The 21,643-nt window shown below is 38.6% G+C and overlaps 1 protein-coding gene across 3 annotated transcripts in view; it reads left to right on the forward strand.

Annotated features, from left to right (window-relative positions):
- The window catches only part of LOC113049133 (ADP-ribosylation factor-like protein 15), a 102,971-nt gene that overhangs the window by 15,391 nt on the left and 65,937 nt on the right, over nucleotides 1-21,643 (forward strand). For all 3 annotated transcript variants that reach the window (XM_026211192.1, XM_026211193.1, XM_026211191.1), the window contains exons 2-3: nucleotides 12,941-13,085; nucleotides 15,625-15,684. In XM_026211192.1, coding sequence (XP_026066977.1) covers nucleotides 12,941-13,085; nucleotides 15,625-15,684 — 205 coding nt within the window. The remainder of the gene's footprint in view (nucleotides 1-12,940; nucleotides 13,086-15,624; nucleotides 15,685-21,643) is intronic.

Consider the following 21,643-nt stretch of genomic DNA (forward strand, 5'->3'; position numbering starts at 1 on the left):
GATGTCTGCTGGTGAGGCCTGTCGTTACCATCACTGAAACAATGACAAAATTGGTTGTCATGCATTTTTGCCTAATTGTCTATTTTGGTCCCTTAGATGAGTTCAGGCCATCATCTCTCCACAAGCAGGGTGGGGGGGGGGGGACTAGTGGGCATTCATCTGCACCCAGCAAGAGTCTTCCGAGGGTCTTTGATGGAAAAAGGCTGTTTGGGGCTTAGAAGCCACAATGGCTGCCATTATAGATCCCCCCGTCCAAGAGTCGATGTGGCATTTGGAAAATAGTAGGAATTGTAAGGGGGAATGTATGGTAAATACCTCAGTAGTACAGTGTTTGGGCTGTTTTTTTTTTTTTTTTTTTTTTTTTTTTGTGGGATGGCAATGAAGGGTGAAGGGATCTAGCCGGAACCTGTTAGCGCATGAAGGGGTTATGGACATTTGCATAATTAACTGTTGATGCAAACTCCTCTTAATGAAGGCCCATTCAAGTCGCCGACCCCTGCACAAAGAAGTCCATGGGAATGAGCATGCTCTTGTGTCGCAGAGGTTAAAATATTAGGCCTGAAACTGTCAGGGGCTTTTGATTTGCTTTAAACTATTGTAAATGTTGTAAAAGAAGTGGATGTGCCATCAGAGGTTGCGGTGCTACCGGAAGGCTGCAGACCAACCTTTGGCCAGATGTGAGTTTGGGGCTTTGCTGCAATAACAACCTTTTCTTTCCACTGGATTTACACTGAAATCAAATTCCCTTTTCTTTTGAAGCTAATTTGAAGATGGATATGGGGGTTGTGTTTTAATATTCAAGATATTGTGTTCCTAGAGGCTCAAATATTTTCTTATTTTCATTCAAATTCTGGGTCATCTGAGGAGAGACCGGGAAGGATTTGGCTTGCTGAACAATAGCATGACTTCAAATAGGCCGTCCCTGAACAACACTGAACATTACACAATACAGAAACATTTTTTCTGACAGTACACAAGAGTTTAACACTGTTGATCTTTTATTGGGCCATTTAGTGGTATGGTGGTGAAATGAATAACAGAAAAGGCTAGGAATTTGTATGTTTTGAATCACATTAGTAATAATGTTAATATTAAATAACACTGCTAATACTGTCAGGATTATGGACCTATCTGTGATTGTGTTTTGCTCCCAATAACCTAGTTTTCTCCCACATGTTGATTGTGTTAATTTGATTCTAGGTGTGTCTCGTTCCCAGCTGTTTATCCTATTTAAAAGTCCCAGTCCAGTCAGTTAGTGTTTCTCTGTCTTTGAAAGTCATTCTTGTTCATGTTTATGTGTTACAGATGTCTCCTGGCTCCCCTATGGATAATTAATGGTAAACAGACATTGATTTAGATCTTCTTCTACAGAGACTGTTTAGCCACACTGTTAAATCATATATTGGCACATTCCACAACCTGTGGTTTTGGCATATTGGCTTCAATATAAGCTGATTTTAGTCTAACAAGAAAGTTTCGAGTTCTGAAACATACAGGACGTTTTTGTAGCACAATGACCTCTTATAAGTCAGAAGATAAAAGGAATTTTTATTTCTCAGTTCATGACCCCTTTAAAATTAGAGCAAATTAGAGGGTGAGACTGTGAGGATTAGGGAAAAGAAACCATAGAAAAATAATTTGTGGAAATTAGTGACCAATCAGCAAAACAGAACACAAAACTGTGTTTGGGTTTGACTTTAAAGGAAAACGCCACCATTTTTCCATATTCCACGATGTTCTTTCCTCAACTTATATGAATTGACACATACCTCTCCTGTCTCAGTGTGTGCACTCGATCACTGTAGCGCGCGGTGCCACTATGCTAGCATTTATCTTAGCGCCTTTCATTCCTCATTCATTCAGAAAACGCATGTAAAGTAAGGGCAAGAAGAAGTGCACTTTTGAGAGATAACTCCTTCATATTAACTGATGCTAAAGGCTCAAATGGTGGATGTGAAAGAGCTCTTAACACCACCTCCAAGTCCCAGGGTGGGACTGAAGGCAGATTAGGGGGATGCAATCTCCTTACCCACTTAAGAAAACTCCCCATCAGCGCTTGCCTACCGATCGATTGGCCGCCCAGCGGGGAATGAAACAAGGCTATAATGGCCACATAGACTTTCAGTGTTGATGGCAGAGATCCACTATCTAGTCTGTATGGTAGAAAACATAGAACATACAACATGGAGCAAGCAGCCGGGTCAATATGAATATCATGGCACCATTTCACATACACTCCCCATTTTAGAGCATACAAACATCATGTGGAGGGCGCCCGCGCCTCCGAGAGCGTGTCGAGCACACGAGAATGCAGAGTGCTCAGCTCCTCTGATATCCCCGAAGCAGCCACACATGAAGGCTCCGTAAACCTGGGTTTGGCTCGCTTGAGTCAGCAGATCCTTCCTGGGGATGGGGATTGGCCTGAGTAGTGCCACCAGCATTTCTGTCAGATCAGGGAACCAAGGCTGGTTTTGCCAGTTTGGGGAAATGAGTATCACTGAATCCCCCTCCTCCTCAACTTGTATAAGACCAGTGGCAATATCTTGATTGGAGGAAACGCATACAGTCTGGCTGTTGGCCAGTGCGATGTCAGAACGTACTCTTCCAGCGGGAGTGAGACAGGGAGAAGAACAGCGGGCAGTGCGCACTCTTGCTCGCGACGAAACAAATCCACCTCTACTGTCCCGTAGCAGGTCCAAATCATCCGAACCGACTTGGGGTGCAACCTCCACTCTCCTTGAAGAATCCCCTTCCTTGAAAGTATGTCCGCCCCGGCAAAATGCCCTACTGCATGTTGACACATAGCCCTAGGAATGCCAAGTGACAAAGCAGCGTGTCTACATGGGTGAATAACGTGTCCCGGGACTGAGCTAAAATCAGCCAATCATCCAGATAGTTGAGAACACGCATCCCTCTTGCTGGAAATGAATTTCACCAGGGTGAATTTGCTCCAGGATTTCTTTCAGAGTCCCCCGTATCTTTTGAGTACCACAAAAAACGGTTGTAAATCCCACTCTACAGAACAGATTCGTTCAAATGGCTGATTCATTCAGAAACGAGACAAGTGACTACTGTCTTTATGAACGGTTTACTTAATAACTGACTCACTTGATTTGTTCAAAAACGTGGATTCATTCAGTAACGAAACACCGCAAATACAGTCAATATTTTGTCTGAAATTTAAGTCAATCAATTATTTTTCAATTAAAAGCCCACTTGGATTTGCACTATGAATGTTTTATTTAGATTTGTGTCAATGCAAAGAGAGACACAGTATGTCCTGTTTAGTGACAGACTGAACACATTTACTGCACTGTAAATACATTTTATTTATGACATAATTTTTGATAACTTCTTTGCTTATTGTCACTATTGGCTCTGTTTTTGTCATAACTGAGCATGTTATATGCTTGTTGTTCCTATACATTTCATCAATGACAATTACAGTGGCCCATGAGCTGAAATTGGCACAAGGGATTGTCTCTATAAAGAAATTAAAGCAACCATATCCTGCCAGACAGACTTTTTAAATTGTAAAGGGTCTTGAGTCCATTCTGTCATGTCAACCTAATTCTCCAATACCTCACAATGTATAAAAACAGATTTATTGTTCAGGGAGTCCCCATCGTTTTGTCTCTGGGGCCTAGAGGTGCTTATTAGGGAGGACGAGGAGTTGGTGGTTGCTGGTTTGATGCAAATGCATTTATGGAGGAATTTTCCCACACTCGCCAGAGCCCACTGATTTGTTTCTATTAAAATTTGAGCACATCTCAGATAAATAGATGCTTTTTGAAAATGTCTGATTACTGGTGTTAGAACGGGCAAGTACCCTCCTCCACAGCCCTGTTTTAGGGGTACCCCCAACCCCCTTTGGCCCTCATACATTAGTTGCAGCACATTCAAAAGGGGGCCCTCTGGCTTTGATCCTCTAGATCAGTGAGGAAAACGTCTTTTTGCTTACATTGTGTGGTGGAAACCAAAGTTTTCGCCGCTTTATGCAAATACGCCCAAGCTAATCACCCTTCCCAATTACAAAATGTATATACTCAAATGCTTCCAAAATGCCCCTTCTGTTCTGCTCCCATTGCCCTTGTTGGGAAGGACCCAACTGTGCATGAATGTGGCCTTGGGTTGTATAGAGCATGAAAACATTTTTTCCAACCTCCTATGAACATTTCTGGTATAATTATTAAAATTTAGCTTTTTCTTTGATAAACTACAAATAGATTAGCGTTTACTTTTTTCAGTTGGTCAGGACAAAATGTTGAAGCTCCTGTCTCTTTATTTTAAAAATATTTTTACCTTTTGCTTGCAAAATATATTTTTCTGAGTGTACAGAAATATGAAATTTCATTAAGATTTTAGCATAAGCCTTTTGATTCAAACATTTGATTTGGAAACGGTTGACGTCACTAATTTTTAGAAAAAATTTATCTTGATATATTTCTTAGTTTGATGTAGATCAAGGGCTAATTTTTGTTTTTATTCACTGATAACCCCACCCCTTCAGTGAACCATTAACCCTTGTGACCATGACACTGAAGTTGAACCTATATAATTAGATAAATTTGATTTATGAACAAAGGATTTACACTTGTTTTATAAAATAGAGATTCAGATGAATTGAAAATAAAATCCTGATTCTCAGTGCACCAAGGAGGCCTAAATTTAGTTATTTTTTCCTCTTCATAATGCACAAGTCATATGGACCTTTTTTATACACAATAGTCTCTTTCAAACTAGGGCTGCATGATTAATTGAATGTGATCATCATGCACATCATGTCAGTAAAGCCGGTTCTGTGATAAGAAGTAAATCTCGATCACCTGCTTTCAGGTGGAGCAGCATTTACTACACAGAGCTGTAGTTCACTGACAAGCTACACAAAAAAATCGAATTATGAAATCACAGGAATCATTCGCGATAATGACAGCTGTTTGCGTAACTTCTCCGTGAACCAAGGCTCTGTGTAACATTAGTAAATGCTGCTCCATCTGAGAGCATGTCGAAATACCACATTTAATAAAATGTTTTTTTGTACAAACTCACTTCGTTACTTCGGCCAAGTGTTTGAAATAAATAGTTCTGTGAGATGATGTGGCCACATATTTCATAGTATTCTAAGCAGTGATATACTGTAGGCATTGTTTCCACATGACATCACCCTCTGGCCTTCGGATGGAGATTTACTGCTCATCACAGAACCGTGCTTCTCTGAAAGATACGCTTGACTGTCACAGCTTCTGTCTAATCGTGATTTCGATTCCATTTCGATTAATTACAGCCCTACTTTAAACTAAGCAGATTTCCCAGCTTTCAGATTACCTTCCAAATCGTGTAGATTCCTTTTAAATCACTAGATTTCACTCAGTCATGCACTGAACACTGGTAAAAGTGACCGCACCTTTAAACAGTGGAAAGAAAGTCATACAGGTTTGGAATCACGTAAGGGTGAATAAATAGAATTATTTTGTATTTTCAAGTGAAATGTAGTTCAGATCACTGTTTCTCCATCATACTGTTTAAGACCTGATAATCAGTCAACTCCCAATCAATTCTGTGCACAGTGATTATGATTCTAGCATAATTCTTTATGCATCTATAAAAAGAGCCTTACATGTGTATTGGAAAAGAGCTGGGGAATGTAGGCTACCCATCACAATTCCAAAGGCCCACTTTGATCAGTGTGTGAACTGTGCCGCTTGCCGCTTATTGCTATATCCAGATGGTCCTGGTGGGGGAACAAAACGTTCCCCTTGCCATAGGATCTCTCAGTAGGCCGTCTAGACCAGCCTGAGCCCAGACAGATACAGCCTCCCATCAAATTAGCGTTTGTCAGATTTATGGTAATGGTCCGCAACAGCCTTCCCGTCGGTGACATCAAGATTTACAGCTGCGCACCCCCCCCCCCCCCCAAGGCCCCCAATTCCTTTCTGGGGTTTTGTCACTTCCCCACACATTGGCCTTATCCAGACATAGGGGGCTACAACCCAAAGAAATGGCCCAGTAAAAGACAGCTTTCTGGTGAACCAAGGTAGGTCAGAACAATGGCTGCACAGGGTTTGATAATCCCTTGTGATGAGGCTGAAGTGTTTGTGGTGCATGTGGAGCGCAGCTGGGGGGGCCTGTCTTGGGCCGTGACAGTAGAGACTACCGCTCCATTGTCTGAGGGTTTCTCCTGTTTTGGATAAAGGGCCACGGGGGCTAAGTTGAGGGCTTAAAGGGGAACTGAAGACGCCCATGTATGTAGGTTACTGGGGTTCTTTCATGTGGCCAACCACAAGTAACCTGATATCAGCAAGAGGATCACCTACTGGGAAATATTTTGTTCGTCCTCAGTCCAAATGTTTTCCACGGCTGTTTTTAACCTCTGTTGGAAGGCTTGTGCTAGGAACGGGTATGATATTACTGATGGGATGTTTATTAGATAAATAATTCTCAATCATCCAGATCCATATTCTTGTAAATCCAGCTGGTTGGGGTGATTATGTAACACAAATTTACTGTATTATGTTCTTTCTTTTCAAATGTGTAATTGTTTTGGAACATTACGTTTTTAGTACAAAAAATGTGATGTAAGAAATGCACTTTAAGCAGAAAAACATTCAGATTTTTGTCAGAGCGTTTCAAATGGAAGGAATGTCGTTGTTTTTTTGACAGGAGTGAATTCATCTGGATACTGTGGACTTACAGTTCCAAGGTTTCTTGAAGCATGCATGGTATCAGTGTGTACAGTTTACCATTAAGAAAACATTGAGAAAGTGTCACCACATCCTTAACCTTTCATGGTGACAAGATTTGCAATTCATAACAACATTAATCACATAAAATAGGGTTAGTTTGTGATAGGTAACATCAGGGCTTGTCAGGGACAAGTACATCCAGTGATAGCTAGGGGGAGTTGTAGCCCTTTATAGGGAACATCGGAAAAGTGGCTCTTGAAAGAGGATCTTCACTGTCACAGGTTGCAGGTACAGACATACACATTGTCAGGCTAACATGTTGCAGAGTAGTACAAAAGACCATGTCAACAAAAATGATGAATTTTTATTCCACTCAAAAAAAATGTAAAAAAAAACATTACCTTATTTGGGGCAGAAGCTTGTCTCTGGAGCTTTACCCTTGAAGGGACATTTTGTACCATGTCCACCCCTGAAAGGTTCATATGTATGTACTCCTAAGTACTACAATAAATGAGATACTAAGGCTTGTGCACCCCTAAAAATACCAGCTTAACAATTTTGCGCATTCTTTTTTTGGAAGTTGGGGAATATATGTGCGCATAAATTTGAGGAAAGAAAGTGTCAAAACTCAAATGCTTCTTTAGGATTTTTCACTGTAACTTTCAGGAAGTATGAAAGTTAGCCGTTTTCGTACTTTGGATGCACCACATTCTGTAATGGGAAACATTTTGTCTGTTTTTATTTTAAGTAGCGCAGTGATATGTAGTTTCTTTCCAGATTTATCCAACGCACACTGCAGTAACCAGCCTGTGGTTGGTATGGCGACAGCAAGGTATGGTGTGGACACAACAGTCTCGCTGACATTTATTTTTCGCCTCCCTCCATATGTGGCACGCCACTATACTGGCACAAACTCCCTCTCCTTCACATACCATATAACCGCTCCCCCCGGCCCTACACTTGCCAGCCCTTCGTAAGCCACAAACATCAACATGCAGAGAAAAAAAAGATGAATGAAGGTAAACCCCCCTCCAATCAGCCCAGACTGCCATGGACTCTCACTATGAGCTGGAGTGTAGTCAGAGCCGTGTTATGACTGGTGTGTGTTACACTGCAGCTCCATCTGGACGTCCATATAAAGCACTGTCAATTCAAAGGTCACCTCTGAGCCCTGCAGACAAGTGTTGCTAGAGGGTGTCTGGGCAGGGAAGGGTCGCCGGCTGGGATGATAGTGAGGTCTGTTTGGGAATGCCAGGCTCAGACTGGTCTGCCTGGGTTTGTGTCTGTGTCTGGTGTCGCTCCCGACCGCCCCTCCCCCACTCGCAAGCTCATTGGCCCTTACTGTAGTCTGTTTTGGACACAATAAAAACAAACCTCACTGACCCCAAAACGCCCTGAAAAGGCATCAGTGTTGTAATTACTGCGGTAAAAGCTTCTGATGTTGGCATAACTGTAGATTATGTGAATGTTTAAAAAAAAATTCTGCACTGTTTGAAGCCTGCGAGACCCAAAGACCCTTGTAATGACTTCTTTACATTCTTTCGGATTCGTACTTTTTTAATGATCTGGTAATTCCTTCATAGAATGTTACATGAATTGTGTTTGTGGTCTAAATATGAATCCGGACTAAATGGAGTAGGCTAAATGTTACTTGCTAAGATTTTCTTTTTTGGTTTACATATTGTGGCAGTACATCCTGCCAGTTGTTTAGTCAAAAACATGTAAAAATGTGAAGGGAATAATTAGGAAATTTTATGCGTACATACAAAGGGTCTCTTATATGGAATTCCTTTACAAATTAAAATGTAAAAGTGGTAATTGTGACCGTTTAAAAATATACAGTTGCAATTACAAGACAGCTGCCATTACGAGAAGTAGAGTGGCAATTATGAGAAAATAAATTCTGAGATACATTTACCGTTACAATAAATAGTTATTTGTGAGAGAGAAAGTCAAAATTACTAGTTGTCACAATAACATGATATAGTAGCAGTAATTAAAAACAGATATAAAATCACAAGTTACAAGATAGCTGTAAAAACAAGAAATAAAACCAGACATCACAAGGGTTGTGCTGTTGATATTGCTCTTTAGTTGACAAGATTATTACACATTACAATACATTGAATTTAGCACATTTTACATAATAAGGCTGCTTTTAGATGGTGAAATATGATGTCCTGAAGTGAATGTGGACATGTGCTAATTTTACTGCAATATTTTCCACTGCAGTGCTATTTTTGTCAGATGTTGTTCATTATGGACTTGTTTCGGCATGACCTGGAGCTGTTTGGCGCTTTGCTGTGATTGATTACAGCGAGGCATTTTTATTTTTTATATTTGTTGGTCATTGCTGGCACAGTTTTGTTTAATAATTTTCCAGTGTGCTGTTATATAGAGTGTAGGTTACTTCCACACCCTGAATTAATAGCAAGATGGAATATGCTGATCAGGCAAAGAGGGGCTTACTTCAGCGTGCCATCTATTGAATGCGGAAGATGATCTATGTCTTCACTTCCAGAGACACACCCTCCCGATCAGTGAAAGATGAACCTGATGCATGTGGCTTTGGAAAGCAGATTCATGTTGGCTCAGGTTTGTGCTGAATTCAGTACCTCAGCCCAAATTACATTCTCTTGTCACTGCAAAAGATGTGTGGCATTACTGCTGGTAGTACTAGTTACTGACATCCTCACCATTAACAAACAAGTCAGATGGATTTCATTCAGTGCAGAACTCCCAATGATAGGAAATGTGAAATAGCTTTTATGATACCAATAAGCAGATCATTATTTCAATGTATTCTGTTTGTCTAAATAAAATTAATTGCTACAAGTGGATCAGAACATTATAATGTACAGGCTTAAAAAAAAAGTATGAGGCTAAGTAAATAACAGAATTGTCATTTTCCTTTGAGGTGCCAAACAGTGTCACTGTCAAAGCCATGGAGATGGGCAATGCACATAAATGCAGGTGGGGCAAACAGGATGGCATCACTGCTTGACGCTTCAATGGCAGACGTCTGCCCCGTCTCCACACTCTCAGAGGGCAAACGAGTGAAATGTGAGCTCTGTCTGTGTGGTGCTTCCCTTGCTCTCTCCCCCTCATTTATGGGCTCTAAAAATACAAAGCTGTCATTTAAAATAGAGCAGACAAGTGAGCAACGGCTGGCCATTGCATGTCCGGGGGACAGACGGACCCTCCATCCCCCTCCCCAACCAACAGTATCTCCATACAGTATGTGTCTGTAAGAATGAAGCGTTTGGCCAATAACCCGCAGAGCGATCTCTGTTCTCACTGCTGTTCACTCCGCTCCAGAGCGGCAGAGTGCATAGCGTGTTACTTTTCTCATGATGGAAGTTCTTTATTGCAGGGAGCAGACAGGGTCCCCCTCACTCTGCCGAGGGGTCTATTCAGGAGAAGTTGGCAGGCGGGGAGTTGTTTTTGCAGTGGCGTATTGTTCAGTGTTGTTTCCATAAGGGCTGAAGATTCAATATTGTGGTAATGCTGAGTGGATTTGGCCCAGCTGTGTTCTCCTGTCTGCTGTGCTGGATTCTAGTGCCGTCGTATCTTTGTTTTGGTGCCAGGGCCTGGATCTCAGCCAAACTGTTTAATTACATCAGCCATTTGATGTCTTGACATCTTTTTTTAAATAGAAAGCTGGGTGGGATAAGGGGGTCTCTCTTTTTCATTTGCGTAGCTTTTAGTGAAAAATTTCATCTGAAAATGTGGCACTGCCGCGTTACAGCTGTTGTCAGTCTGGAATATTTATACCTTCACAGATCTTCATTTACATAAAAAGCAGTTCATCAGCTTTTACAACTGCCCCAACATCGGTGAGGTAATGTCTGGAGGCTCTCGAACAATTAAAACGCGTCCAATATGACGCGAGCCAAAATAATCAATCAAGAGGGAGCATTTCTTGACATACAGAAACCCTTTTCGGCAGCAGGGTATCCGTTTCAACCTGCCTCCCTGGCATGAGAAAAATCCTGACCAAACAGTTGTTTGACATGGGACTTCTCAGACACCTGGGAAACCCTTTATTTTGATCTCCTGCAGCAACATGGGGCGCTGAAGTGTGTGGCCCTGTGCTCCTGTGGGAGCCCTGATGGGCCGTGGGGTCAAAGCTCCAGGATGTGCCTTCAGCAACTGATGTAAATTTATCATCCTATCTGAGAACTGTAAGTGAAGGTGAGGTGAATAGGGTAAATTCATCAGCCTCTTACAGAACCAGATGTCCAGGTTGCTGTGTGACAAAGCAGAAGCATGTGTGGCCGAGCAGCTCCGTAGGGACTGCCTCTGTGGCTGTTCCTGTGAAGGGCCTGTGAAAGCCATTTAGGCTTTTAGTGATGGAAGAACACCAGAGCAAATGACACATTTGTTTGCCTACATGCCTTTGCTGTCCCTATTAGGATTCAGGAAGAACTACATTATACATAAGTGAGCTGTAATGTTAGAAGATGGGGCTCTGTGGCAGGTTTTAGATGTTTTGACCAACAACACTTCTGCTGTGACACAAACTCATGCAACAAAATATGTATATTTTTTCAGATATTTTTTAATGTGTTCCAGAATATCCGAGAAATGCCAAAATACGGCTTTTATAGATTGTGAAGTACATTTATATAACTCTGTTTTCTAAACATTTTTGTTTTAAATTGTTTCCTCATTTTTCTTATATACTCCCAATCCAAATACATGTATACAGTCCCAAAATGAAGTGAAAATGAAAATTTAAAGGAAATATATTTCAACAAATATTTACTTAGTCTGCACTGTTTACAAAATATAGTTAGCATATATGTAAAATATATTTGGTCGGATATCATTTTGCCCAATGGGAATGCATAAAATGTACATTCACATTCCATGTGAACATTCCTCTGACGTAATATTTGTCTATTTTAGAAACAAACTGCTCTTTATATAGAGACCACGGTGAGTATGTTTCCATGTGGAATTAAATAATCCGGAGGTAAAGGGCAGAATCAAGCCCTGCCTGGCCCAGACAAGTTCTGTCCTGCTAATAAAAGATATCTCTTTTTAGTTTTGTATACTGATCTCTCCACACCGGCTTAAACTATCCCATTCACGGTTCACACTGCATTTGCCTCCTAATGTCTCCCAGCAGGCCTCCAGTCAAAGACAGTGATTCATAAAGTGACAGGTCTGTCTGCTGCCATGAGGACACAAGATTCTCTTTTCCACACCCTCCCCCCTAAACAGACACAGACTGCGTAAGACTGTCTGGTAACAGTCTATTTTACATGTTAGGGCAAGCAAATTCTACAATAAAGCCTCCCCTAATATCAAGCAATAGGAAAGGATGTCTCAGCCACATTAGTGCAGGAGAGGCAGTAAAGAAATCATCTTGTTTTTTTAGATGCACAAACTCAAACAAGTTATGCTTAATAACCTTCCTAAAATCTGTAAGGGCTTGTAAATGCCATAAACATCATTCTTTTATCAAGTAAAAGGTCATAAATAATTTAAATCTGAGATTTTTGTCTGTTGCCCCAATTTTGCTCCATATGTAAACACATTTTTCACTTTTCTAGTGGCTTATTCAGTGTGATCCCCAGATGTGTTTTATTTGAATTCAATTCTCGTATTTCATCTTATGCATGTTTTTCACTGATACTGTTGTCTCCTTGTTAAACAAGTATACACATATATATAGAATATATATATATATATATATATTTTTTCATTTTTAATGTTGGTTTTCATATTTAAAAGTTGAAAGGGTAAGCTACAAGAGTAAAACTATATACACAAAATAATAATAATAATAATAATCAAAAAATCAGCAAAAGTTTGCAACAATGTTGTAAAATGATCTTCATATAACAAAATCAGTTTTAATAAAAATGCACTCTGGGACATAAAAGTGGCCAAAGTTGAAGGAACACTCGTAAACGCGGCCACTGAGAAAGCAGCTGTGTGGTGAATTTCATGTCCCATTTTGTCAATGAAGTCATTTCATTGTGAGTTCAGGAGTTCTCCTCCAGATGTGTTGCATTCAAATCACCGCATTAGTTTATCAGCATCAGCAGACATCTTTCTTTGGAACTTCATTAGCATTTGTCAGCTCTTGTTCCTCAGTTTATTTTCAGACTGTCTCCTTTGGCAAACACACGCTTAAATTGTTCATATCACCCTTATCAACATGTTAGTGAAAAGTGCACCACTCATAGTCACTAACCATGTTTGTCTTTTCTGTGTTTTTATTTTATTTTATTTATTATTATTAGTGTCTCCAGAAGTTGTGCTGTAAGGCCCCTCCTCCACCTCGACCGGAGTATGATGTCGTGTGCATTGGACTGAGCGGTGCCGGCAAGACCAGTCTGCTATCTCGCTTGTGCAATGAGATCAGTGATGGCACGGTACCAACCACAGGTAGTATAATATTTCTCCACAGCTTTATACTGCAGCATTTTTTCAACCAACAAGACAAGCTTTTTAATGGGACAAAAATGAGAAACAAGTCACATATTTAGTCCTGACTCCTAAAAAGTCCTAATTGAAGCATTTACACGTAAATAAAAAACCCAGTACCCATTTCACTAAAAAATGTGACAAGTCATTCCAACAAATTGACTTAGCACACAGTTTTTGCAGTATGTTTGCCTAAACCGCCACACTTGTACTCAGTGCATACATCTCCAGCACTACATTTTCCCAGCGCTCCGGAACGTCTGCAAAATCTCTTCATTGTCACCATGTGTTTTCCAGCCTCTCCAAGCACCGAAAGCTGTTTAACGTTATTGCTGCAGGTTACCTCAGAGCCTCCTTTTAAACGCTACGCTACTTTACCAAAGAAAGAGTGCACTTGCGGTTGAGGTCCTTGGGCATATATGTGTCTTTCTTGAGAACATCTGGGTTTTGTCACACAGACTTTCTTTCTTGTGACAAGAGTGTTGATTTAATTAAAGCTCTTGGTGACAGGCTGGTGTATTCATGATTATGTTCAGCTCTCAAGATGGACGACATCACTTCCGTTTTTACTAACAACACAAATGGTTCTTTTCACAAGAGAAGACACAATTGTGTCAGGCTTTCTTCAGCACGTCTCAACAACTGGAGTGTGATGTATACAGCATCCTAGATAATACACAAACCTGGAATGTGCGTCCAATGATGATCTTTGGATCCTTTGTCTTTGGAGTGAACACCTGTCTTGAGCTGTCTAGTGAAGCAGTAATTATAAAAGCAATGTGTTATTGACAGCCTGTTGTGGAAATATGGTTAGATTGAGCTGACAGAATCACTAGTCTGCAAGAACAGGCCTAGATGGAGCTTCTCTCCTGCTCATGACATATTTAGTCTCTCATGTGGAGCATTTTGATAAAATTTGCTTTATGAACATGAAAATTTGAGTTAATGTGGGCTTCGTAGGTTCAGTCACACGTTTTCATTTGCGCTAATCAGTACCAAATGGCTGACCTGTTTGCCTCTGCACGCATTGGTGAGACACTGAACACAAAAGACTTCTGTTGTGTTAATGTCAGTCAGAAACCTCATGCCCATTGCCAAAGCATTGACTGTAAAAAAACATGGACATTGTGTCCGTGACGTCACGCGTAGGTTTCTGAAGAGCATTTTGAGATGGTCTTTGCCGTAGAACACAAGATCCAGTTCCAACTCCTCCCACCTTACCTGTACCTACACCTATCCATCTCCACCCCCTGATCGCTAAACCCACCGTCTCCGTCCATCAGAACTGTGCCAGCCTGTAGTGGTATTATGGTATTCTACCTTCGTTTCACTGTCCATTAAAGTCTGCCGCGTTTAAATTACGGTGTGACTTGCGTACTTTCATACATACAGTACATCTCTCTGCACCTCATTAGACAAACAAATTAGATAGATCGCAAACTAACAAACTGGAGCGGCAACCTCCCGCTCTCTCTCATGAAGCCAACAAGGAAGTGACAAAAACTGCAATTCATCGACTGGCCGCTAGAGGCTGGCTCCAAAAGGAAATCAATCCAATAACTCCCTGTGTTAAAATGGCCAACTTTACAGCAGAAAAAATAAGTGCACACACACAGCAGTGTACCATACACCCCGTGAACACACCCGGAGCAGTGGGCAGCCATTTATACTGCGGGGCCTGGGAAACAATTGGGGGTTCGGTGCATTGTTCAAGGGCACCTCAGTCATGGTATTGAAAGTGCAGAGCGTGCTGTATACATTCACTCCCCCCATCTACAATTCCTGTAAATGGTGATCTGCACCCAAATATAGTATAATGTGGAAGTTGCTACCTTTTGCCTTGGCGGTACATCTCACTTTCTGGAGACAGTGCAAGACAAATTACAATAATTTCAAAATGGCGGTTAAAAATCTAGTTTGAGAAACTTTCATTAAAACATCTATTTCCAGTGTCCTACTCATAATAAATTTTTCAGTACAAATAAAAATCCAATAAAAAGCCATTTTGCTAAGTTTCACAATCTATCAAGTTTCACACTGTGGAAGAATTGGATCATACGAACTCGCAATTCTGACTTTTTTATTTTTTTAAAAATTGTGTGATTATAAACTTGCAATTCTGAATTTTTTTATTGGAATTGTGAGATATAAACTTACAATTGGAAGTTAAAAAAACGCACAATTGCTGGATATAAAGTTGCAATTGCGAAATGAAAAAAAAGTCAGAATTGCTAGATGTTAAGTCTCAACTGTGAGAAAAAAGTCAGAATTGTGAAATAAAAAGTCGCAATTAACCTTTTACTTTTTTATTCAGTGGCGGAAACGGGCTTCCCTCATATACATGTCTAGATTTAGTCCCATGTTCACAAATGTCATTGTGTCATTATTAATGCAACCTCATATAATTTGAAACTTAGATTATTGGATTTTTTTTCTTTTTGGAATAAAGTAATATAATTCCTACATTTATGAAACTTAACATGAGCATTTTCTTCCACAGGTTTCAGCATCAAGGCAGTGCCATTCGAAAATGCGATACTGAATGTGAAGGAACTAGGAGGTACTGTAATAAGAACAGACTTTGATTCATCATTTCTTCTCCAAGCACTAGAGATAAGACTGTTGCCATGCTAATTGAGCTGTCTCTGGGACAGATCTCTTAGTTTAGCTACCTGAACTCTAAGAAGAGGCGCTTACCTCAGTGTCTCTTACTTCCAAGTAAAACCACAGCTGCACAGAGGGTTTAAAGAGTAAGACATTACAACTCAGTCAGATTTAGTAGGCATTTGCTAAGCAAATAATGATTGTCTCTTTTGGCAGAAGGGCTTGCAAACAGTAAAAGCTGGGGAAAAAGCTGATGCCTGTGATAGCCACACACGTCTGCAGTTTTCTATTTGTGGCATTCAGAATAAACACATATGGCTTGACTAACTATATTTTGTGGTGACACACTACAAGATAATCCTATTCTTGTTCATTGTTTTGACTAGTTTTATTAAAACATCAAAAAATATGTTGAATTGTTTAAGATTTATTACTTTATTTTTAGTACTTTGTGTTTTTTAAGCATAAACCCCACAAAATTATATATTCATACTTAAAAAAAAAAAGTTTTGAAAAAGTAAGTAATTGACAAAATAAGGTTTCAAGTAAGCATGAAATGGAAATTCCACATCTACCCTACATCTTATTTATCTTACTGTAAACTTTTTTTTTTTTTGTGACCTCGTAATTTTTAATCAGTTTGAGAAATTTTCTCAAATCATAAGCCACTTTAGCCCAAGCTTGCATTCATCTGCCTCCATTATTAAATGCAACACCCACATCTAAACATCCAGTCAACAACCAGCGAGCAGAACTGCAGAATTTTTTGCTGTTGATAATCTGTTACACTCAAATGTACATCACTGTATAGAAGAAAAGATCTGTTGCTTCTTCCATTTCATCAAGCTTACCGTATTTTATTTATTTATTTTGCTTAAATTTCTTGCTGAACAGGCCATTTAATTTTTTTTGTTCCACATATGTAACATTTAAATCAAAGAATGGTCAAAAAATATATTTTAAGGTATCTTCATTTATGAAAATTCTAAATTTATTAAATGCACAATACAGTGTATTCTTCTGTCTGAATTACATAGCTGTCTTGTCTTTTCTGCATTATTATTTTTAAGGCAAGAGAAGAATACCTTAAGAAAATTAATGTCATTTCTAGGGGTTTGACGAGACCCTTATCCCATGAGATGAGATATGAGACTGGGTTCATGAGAATGAGGTGAGACGAGAGTTTTAGACTTTTAAAAAAAATCCTTAATGATGAAATACTTAGGAGAAAATAGTCTTTTATTCAACTGAAAAACACAAAATGCAATAAATGTAGGTGCATTTTGAAATCAACTTGTACTTTATGAAACGAAACATCTATTTTAATATTTTTTTTTTCAGTAATAAACGACATGTAAACACTGCAGAAAGTTTTGCAACAAACTCAACTGACAGGCAAGTAATTGCACAAAAATTATAAATAATAATTACAATTAAATAATAGACAACACAAATATCTCTTTAAAGTGGAAGTGAAGCAGTCAGTCAAGTTTATTTTATTCCACTTTAATAAAAAAAAAAAAAAAATATATATATATATATATATATATATATATATATATATATATATATATATATATTAAACACAATTAATGTATCCATTTAAAGGCTTAAAGCAGTTGTTGCCAAACTGAGGGACGCAGCAAACCTGAATTTCACGACACATCAGATCTCGCGAGATCTTGTGCCATGAGATCTCGTCACACACCTAATAGTTGCAAAAGATGCCTTAATTTAGGGTGTTACACTCTTTCACCTAGTTAGAAGGCCGTAAACACATTGCAAATCAGACATTGTTTTGGGAGTTTAATTTTACCTTGTTGGCAATGTGAATTGAATATTTGAATTATAAATCAAAATCTCAGCCTCTTTAAATCCCTCCGTTTTACATATATAACTAATCTGACAGGACCGTTCTTTCGGGCTGGATATGAGGCCACAGGTACGATGCTGGAAGATGCTTGTTGTTGTAGGACTGCTGAACAGAAAGAGGTCTGTGGAGAGGGAAATAAATCAGAGCCTGACTCTGTTTATGAGAATGTTTGCAGTCTTTGAAGTGATTTATGTGTTTTGTGGGGTGCGGGGGACATTACAGGTGCACTCTGTATCATGACAAGTGGCCCTACCAGCGCAACAGAATCAAGAGCCCATTTAAAGAAAAACAACAGGGATAGAGAACACAGTAAACCAAGGGGAGGCCTGACTAAATCTGAAATGCATATGGAGGGCCGTGAAATGAAGCTTCTCCAGTAGTTGAGGTCAGAGCCTCCAGGGATGTTTTTAATGGATTGTGGCCTCCAGTGTTTTTCAAGATGAGGCTGATGTATTACCTGGAGCAGGACACATCTGCTCTGACTGAAAGTTTGCAGAGTACCTGAAAGGGAAAGCAGCTATAAAATATGTGTTGTTCATGGGTTTTCATACTGCCCAATAGACTGCCTTACTTTGGTCATTGACGCATATTGAGATGTCTCCACTCATGGTGAAACTATATTAATCCTATATTAATTCTGTAAAGCGGAAGAGATGATCAGTCCATGTGCCGGAGTTCTCTTGAACTCAGACACTACAGCAATCTCCGTCCACAGTGCCAAAACAGTATTTATTGTTTGAATATTGTAATAAACATGACAAAATTTTAAATCTGAGACTTGATTTTATATCAAAAGTAATAGGATGTGAGGCACACTACACGTGTTCGTTCATGAACTGAAAACAGGCTAGATTAATCGATTCTTGGAATTTCGTTTTGGACAAATAAAAATCAATTAAATCTGAGAAATCTTTTTTTCTTTCTACCCAGCCATAATATTTACTAAAGGAAGAAATAAAATTTACATCTTGATTTTATGATTTTTAGCTTTTTTTTTTTTTTTTTACATTTGATTTAATATCATAACATCTTTTTAGAGATGTTTGGGGTGAAATTAGGATTTTTTTTTAGTTTGTGCATACATTTCTCTTATTTTTACATTTAGATGTGCTAACACTCAATTGGAGTTATTTTTTAAAACACTTTATTTTTTTAATCTCACAACGAATATCCATTTTTCATACCTCAGAATATAATGTTCTATATATATAGACAACAATACATTTAATTAAATAAATGTTTATATTGGTGAATCTCTGCATCTCTTCAGTTCATAAGTAAGCGTGCCTATGGACAGTTTAGCATTGACAGTCATTTTTCTGTTCCTCAAGTGTTCATTCTGTAGATTGGATTGTGTATGTGTAGTTTCCAAAGTGAACTAGGTTCATTTAGCAGCTACTGTCTCTTTATTCAACCAATGCTTCAGAAGACTGAAACATCCCATTGGGCCTGGCACAGAGATTTACTCAACCTAAACTACATCTGCGATGCTCACTTAGTAGTTACAGAGCGGAAAAGGCAGAGGAGGCTGACTCAGTACTAAAACTGCCTGTTTCCGCTGCTAAATTGAGTAATGCATTTTTTAACACCCTCTCCCATGTGTCCTCAAAGCTTACAATTGTCAAGCCCTTCCCTTCACTTTCCAGATCCGGGAAAACCATATTCTAACTCTGCATTTGTATCTCAAACTTTATTTTTGTTATAAATGTAGAGTATTTAAAAAAATTAAATATTTATATATATATATATTAGCATTGTGCACTACCATTTTCAAGTTTTGAAATCTGATTTGGTGGTTATTAAATATTTTTTTCTTATTATGAATAGATTAATTATGTGTATGTGATTATTAAAAAGATTATAAATATATTTACTGTCAATTTTGGTCAGTTTATAGCATTTTTGCATGTGAATACAAGTTATATAATATATATATATATATATATAAGTAAATATATATATAAGTAAATATATATATATATATATATATATATATATATATATATATATATATATATATATATATATATATTTTTTTTTTTTTTTTTTTTTTTAAATCATACTGGCCCAAAACTGTATATTATATTACAGCAGCAGTTAACAAAATGAAACCACCATGCTCTAATTTTTTCATGATTGCTTTTTGTTAGACACCTCAGTTTGCTAAAACTTTGTCTTTTGGGGCTAGACCAGAGGTTTAACCATTAGCATAAAAGTCGCAGTTCTTGTATGTAATAGTTTATTTATAGCTATGGAATCCTGTTTTCTACATTATTTTTTAAACTGTGATCTCCATATGCAGCAGAAGCTTATGCTTAAAAAGCGTAGTTTTCTTGTATTGTCAGTAATGCTTCTTTCTAAGCTGTTAAATTTATATAGTCAGCATTCACAATTAAAACGTAACTTCCTCTAGAATTCCGTTCAGACCGTTCAAAAATATTTAGAAATTTTTTGTGTCCATTTTGCAAAACATGATCACTTTGACACGACTTCGACTGCAGCACGAGAATGAACAAATCTCTCGAGATCGGTGCTGTATAAACTGTGGAATGACAGGATGGATGAATGTAAGAAAGTTCTGAATGTGAACTGTGAGCATTTGCAATAGTGACATATCGGCAGCTTGTCATACAACTCGTGGTGTGAAAGTTGTCGTCCTGCTGCGGTTAACAAACAGCTTCACTCATCCGTGTAATAATCCGCCCTGATGGCAAGAGGCAGTCCGTGTCTGTTACCCTTTTGACACAAAGGCCAGCAATGCCCTGTGTGTGTAAGCAGTATGTCCGTTAGGTGTGAGGCATGACTGGCACAGTGAAGAGGCATCTGTTAATGGAGTCTGTGAATGTGCCCTCTCCAGTGACAATGACGTCAAAGGAGATTAGACGTGACTGTATGTGTGATGATAGCCCTTGCTGTGAATGTCAGACATTGTTATTCATCTCCTTACAACTTCATTTTTAGGCACAGACCAAACAGTGTCCTGATTGTTTTTTTTGTTTTTTTATTCTAAACTCTTAATGTCAAATGACTGAATCAGCATGCGTATTTCAGCGTGTGAGTAGTTATAACAGCCATCTGTGTTAACACCCTAGTTGTACTTGAGGATCTTAAAGTAAGGTGACCACTTAGATTCGGAAAGCATGGATTTTCATACCATCAGGATATTAAAATAAATAAATAAAAATAGATACTATTGTATACTATTTTGCCATTCTGACAACTCTTATGTTAGTTTAATGGAGTTAACTGAATTGAAAATAAATATTCTCATTGGTGCTCTGTGATACCTTGTGTAAGTTATACTGAGATCGCCATGAAAATAGCTTTGATGCTAGCATGCCGTTTAAAAGTGAATAAATAAATAAATATAGGTGCTCTGTAACAGTCATCATTCTTTTTATTTGTATGCTCTTGAGAGGCTTCCCAAGTGACATGCACTAGCTCAAAGTCAAATTAAATGGATCTGATTTAGATTTAGGGTTGTATATAATAGGTTGAATAAATTCAATTTATGTACTGTAAAGCGTAGCAGTTTGAGTGAAATTTTGCTGTTAAAAAAGTTTGAGTGAACAGTCGTGAATTTCAGATTTCCTTTTAGTTTGTCCCTCCTTTGCTTTGACATCAGCACTATCTGCATGAGCTCATCAGGGTTTCAGGATCATGTTTTCCTGCATGATTTGAGATGATCCAAAGAGCATCTTGTGCTTCAGTGGAAGCAAGAACACCTGACTGGAAAAAAAATCTATTAATAGTGCTAAAATATGTGTTGTTTGTTTATGCCATAACTTTTCACTAAATCATTAATCAGTGTTTAAAAAAAACCCCTCATTTTTGGAGTACATTATACACTTTTTGGGGTGTTCTGCCAGAGTTGAGATGCTCCTGCCAAAACAAAACCAAATTAGTCTGTATTGTCAGGGGTTTTGTCCATCATTTCTTAAGCATTGAAGCTGCAACTGAGTAATCGTAGTTAGCAATGTAAAATATTGCTGTAAGGTTTTTCCATGATTGTGACATGTGGCAACTGTTATTCTATTGTTAC

The sequence above is a fragment of the Carassius auratus genome, chromosome 30 (genome assembly GCF_003368295.1).
Source record: "Carassius auratus strain Wakin chromosome 30, ASM336829v1, whole genome shotgun sequence".
Classification (NCBI taxonomy): Eukaryota; Metazoa; Chordata; class Actinopteri; order Cypriniformes; family Cyprinidae; genus Carassius; species Carassius auratus.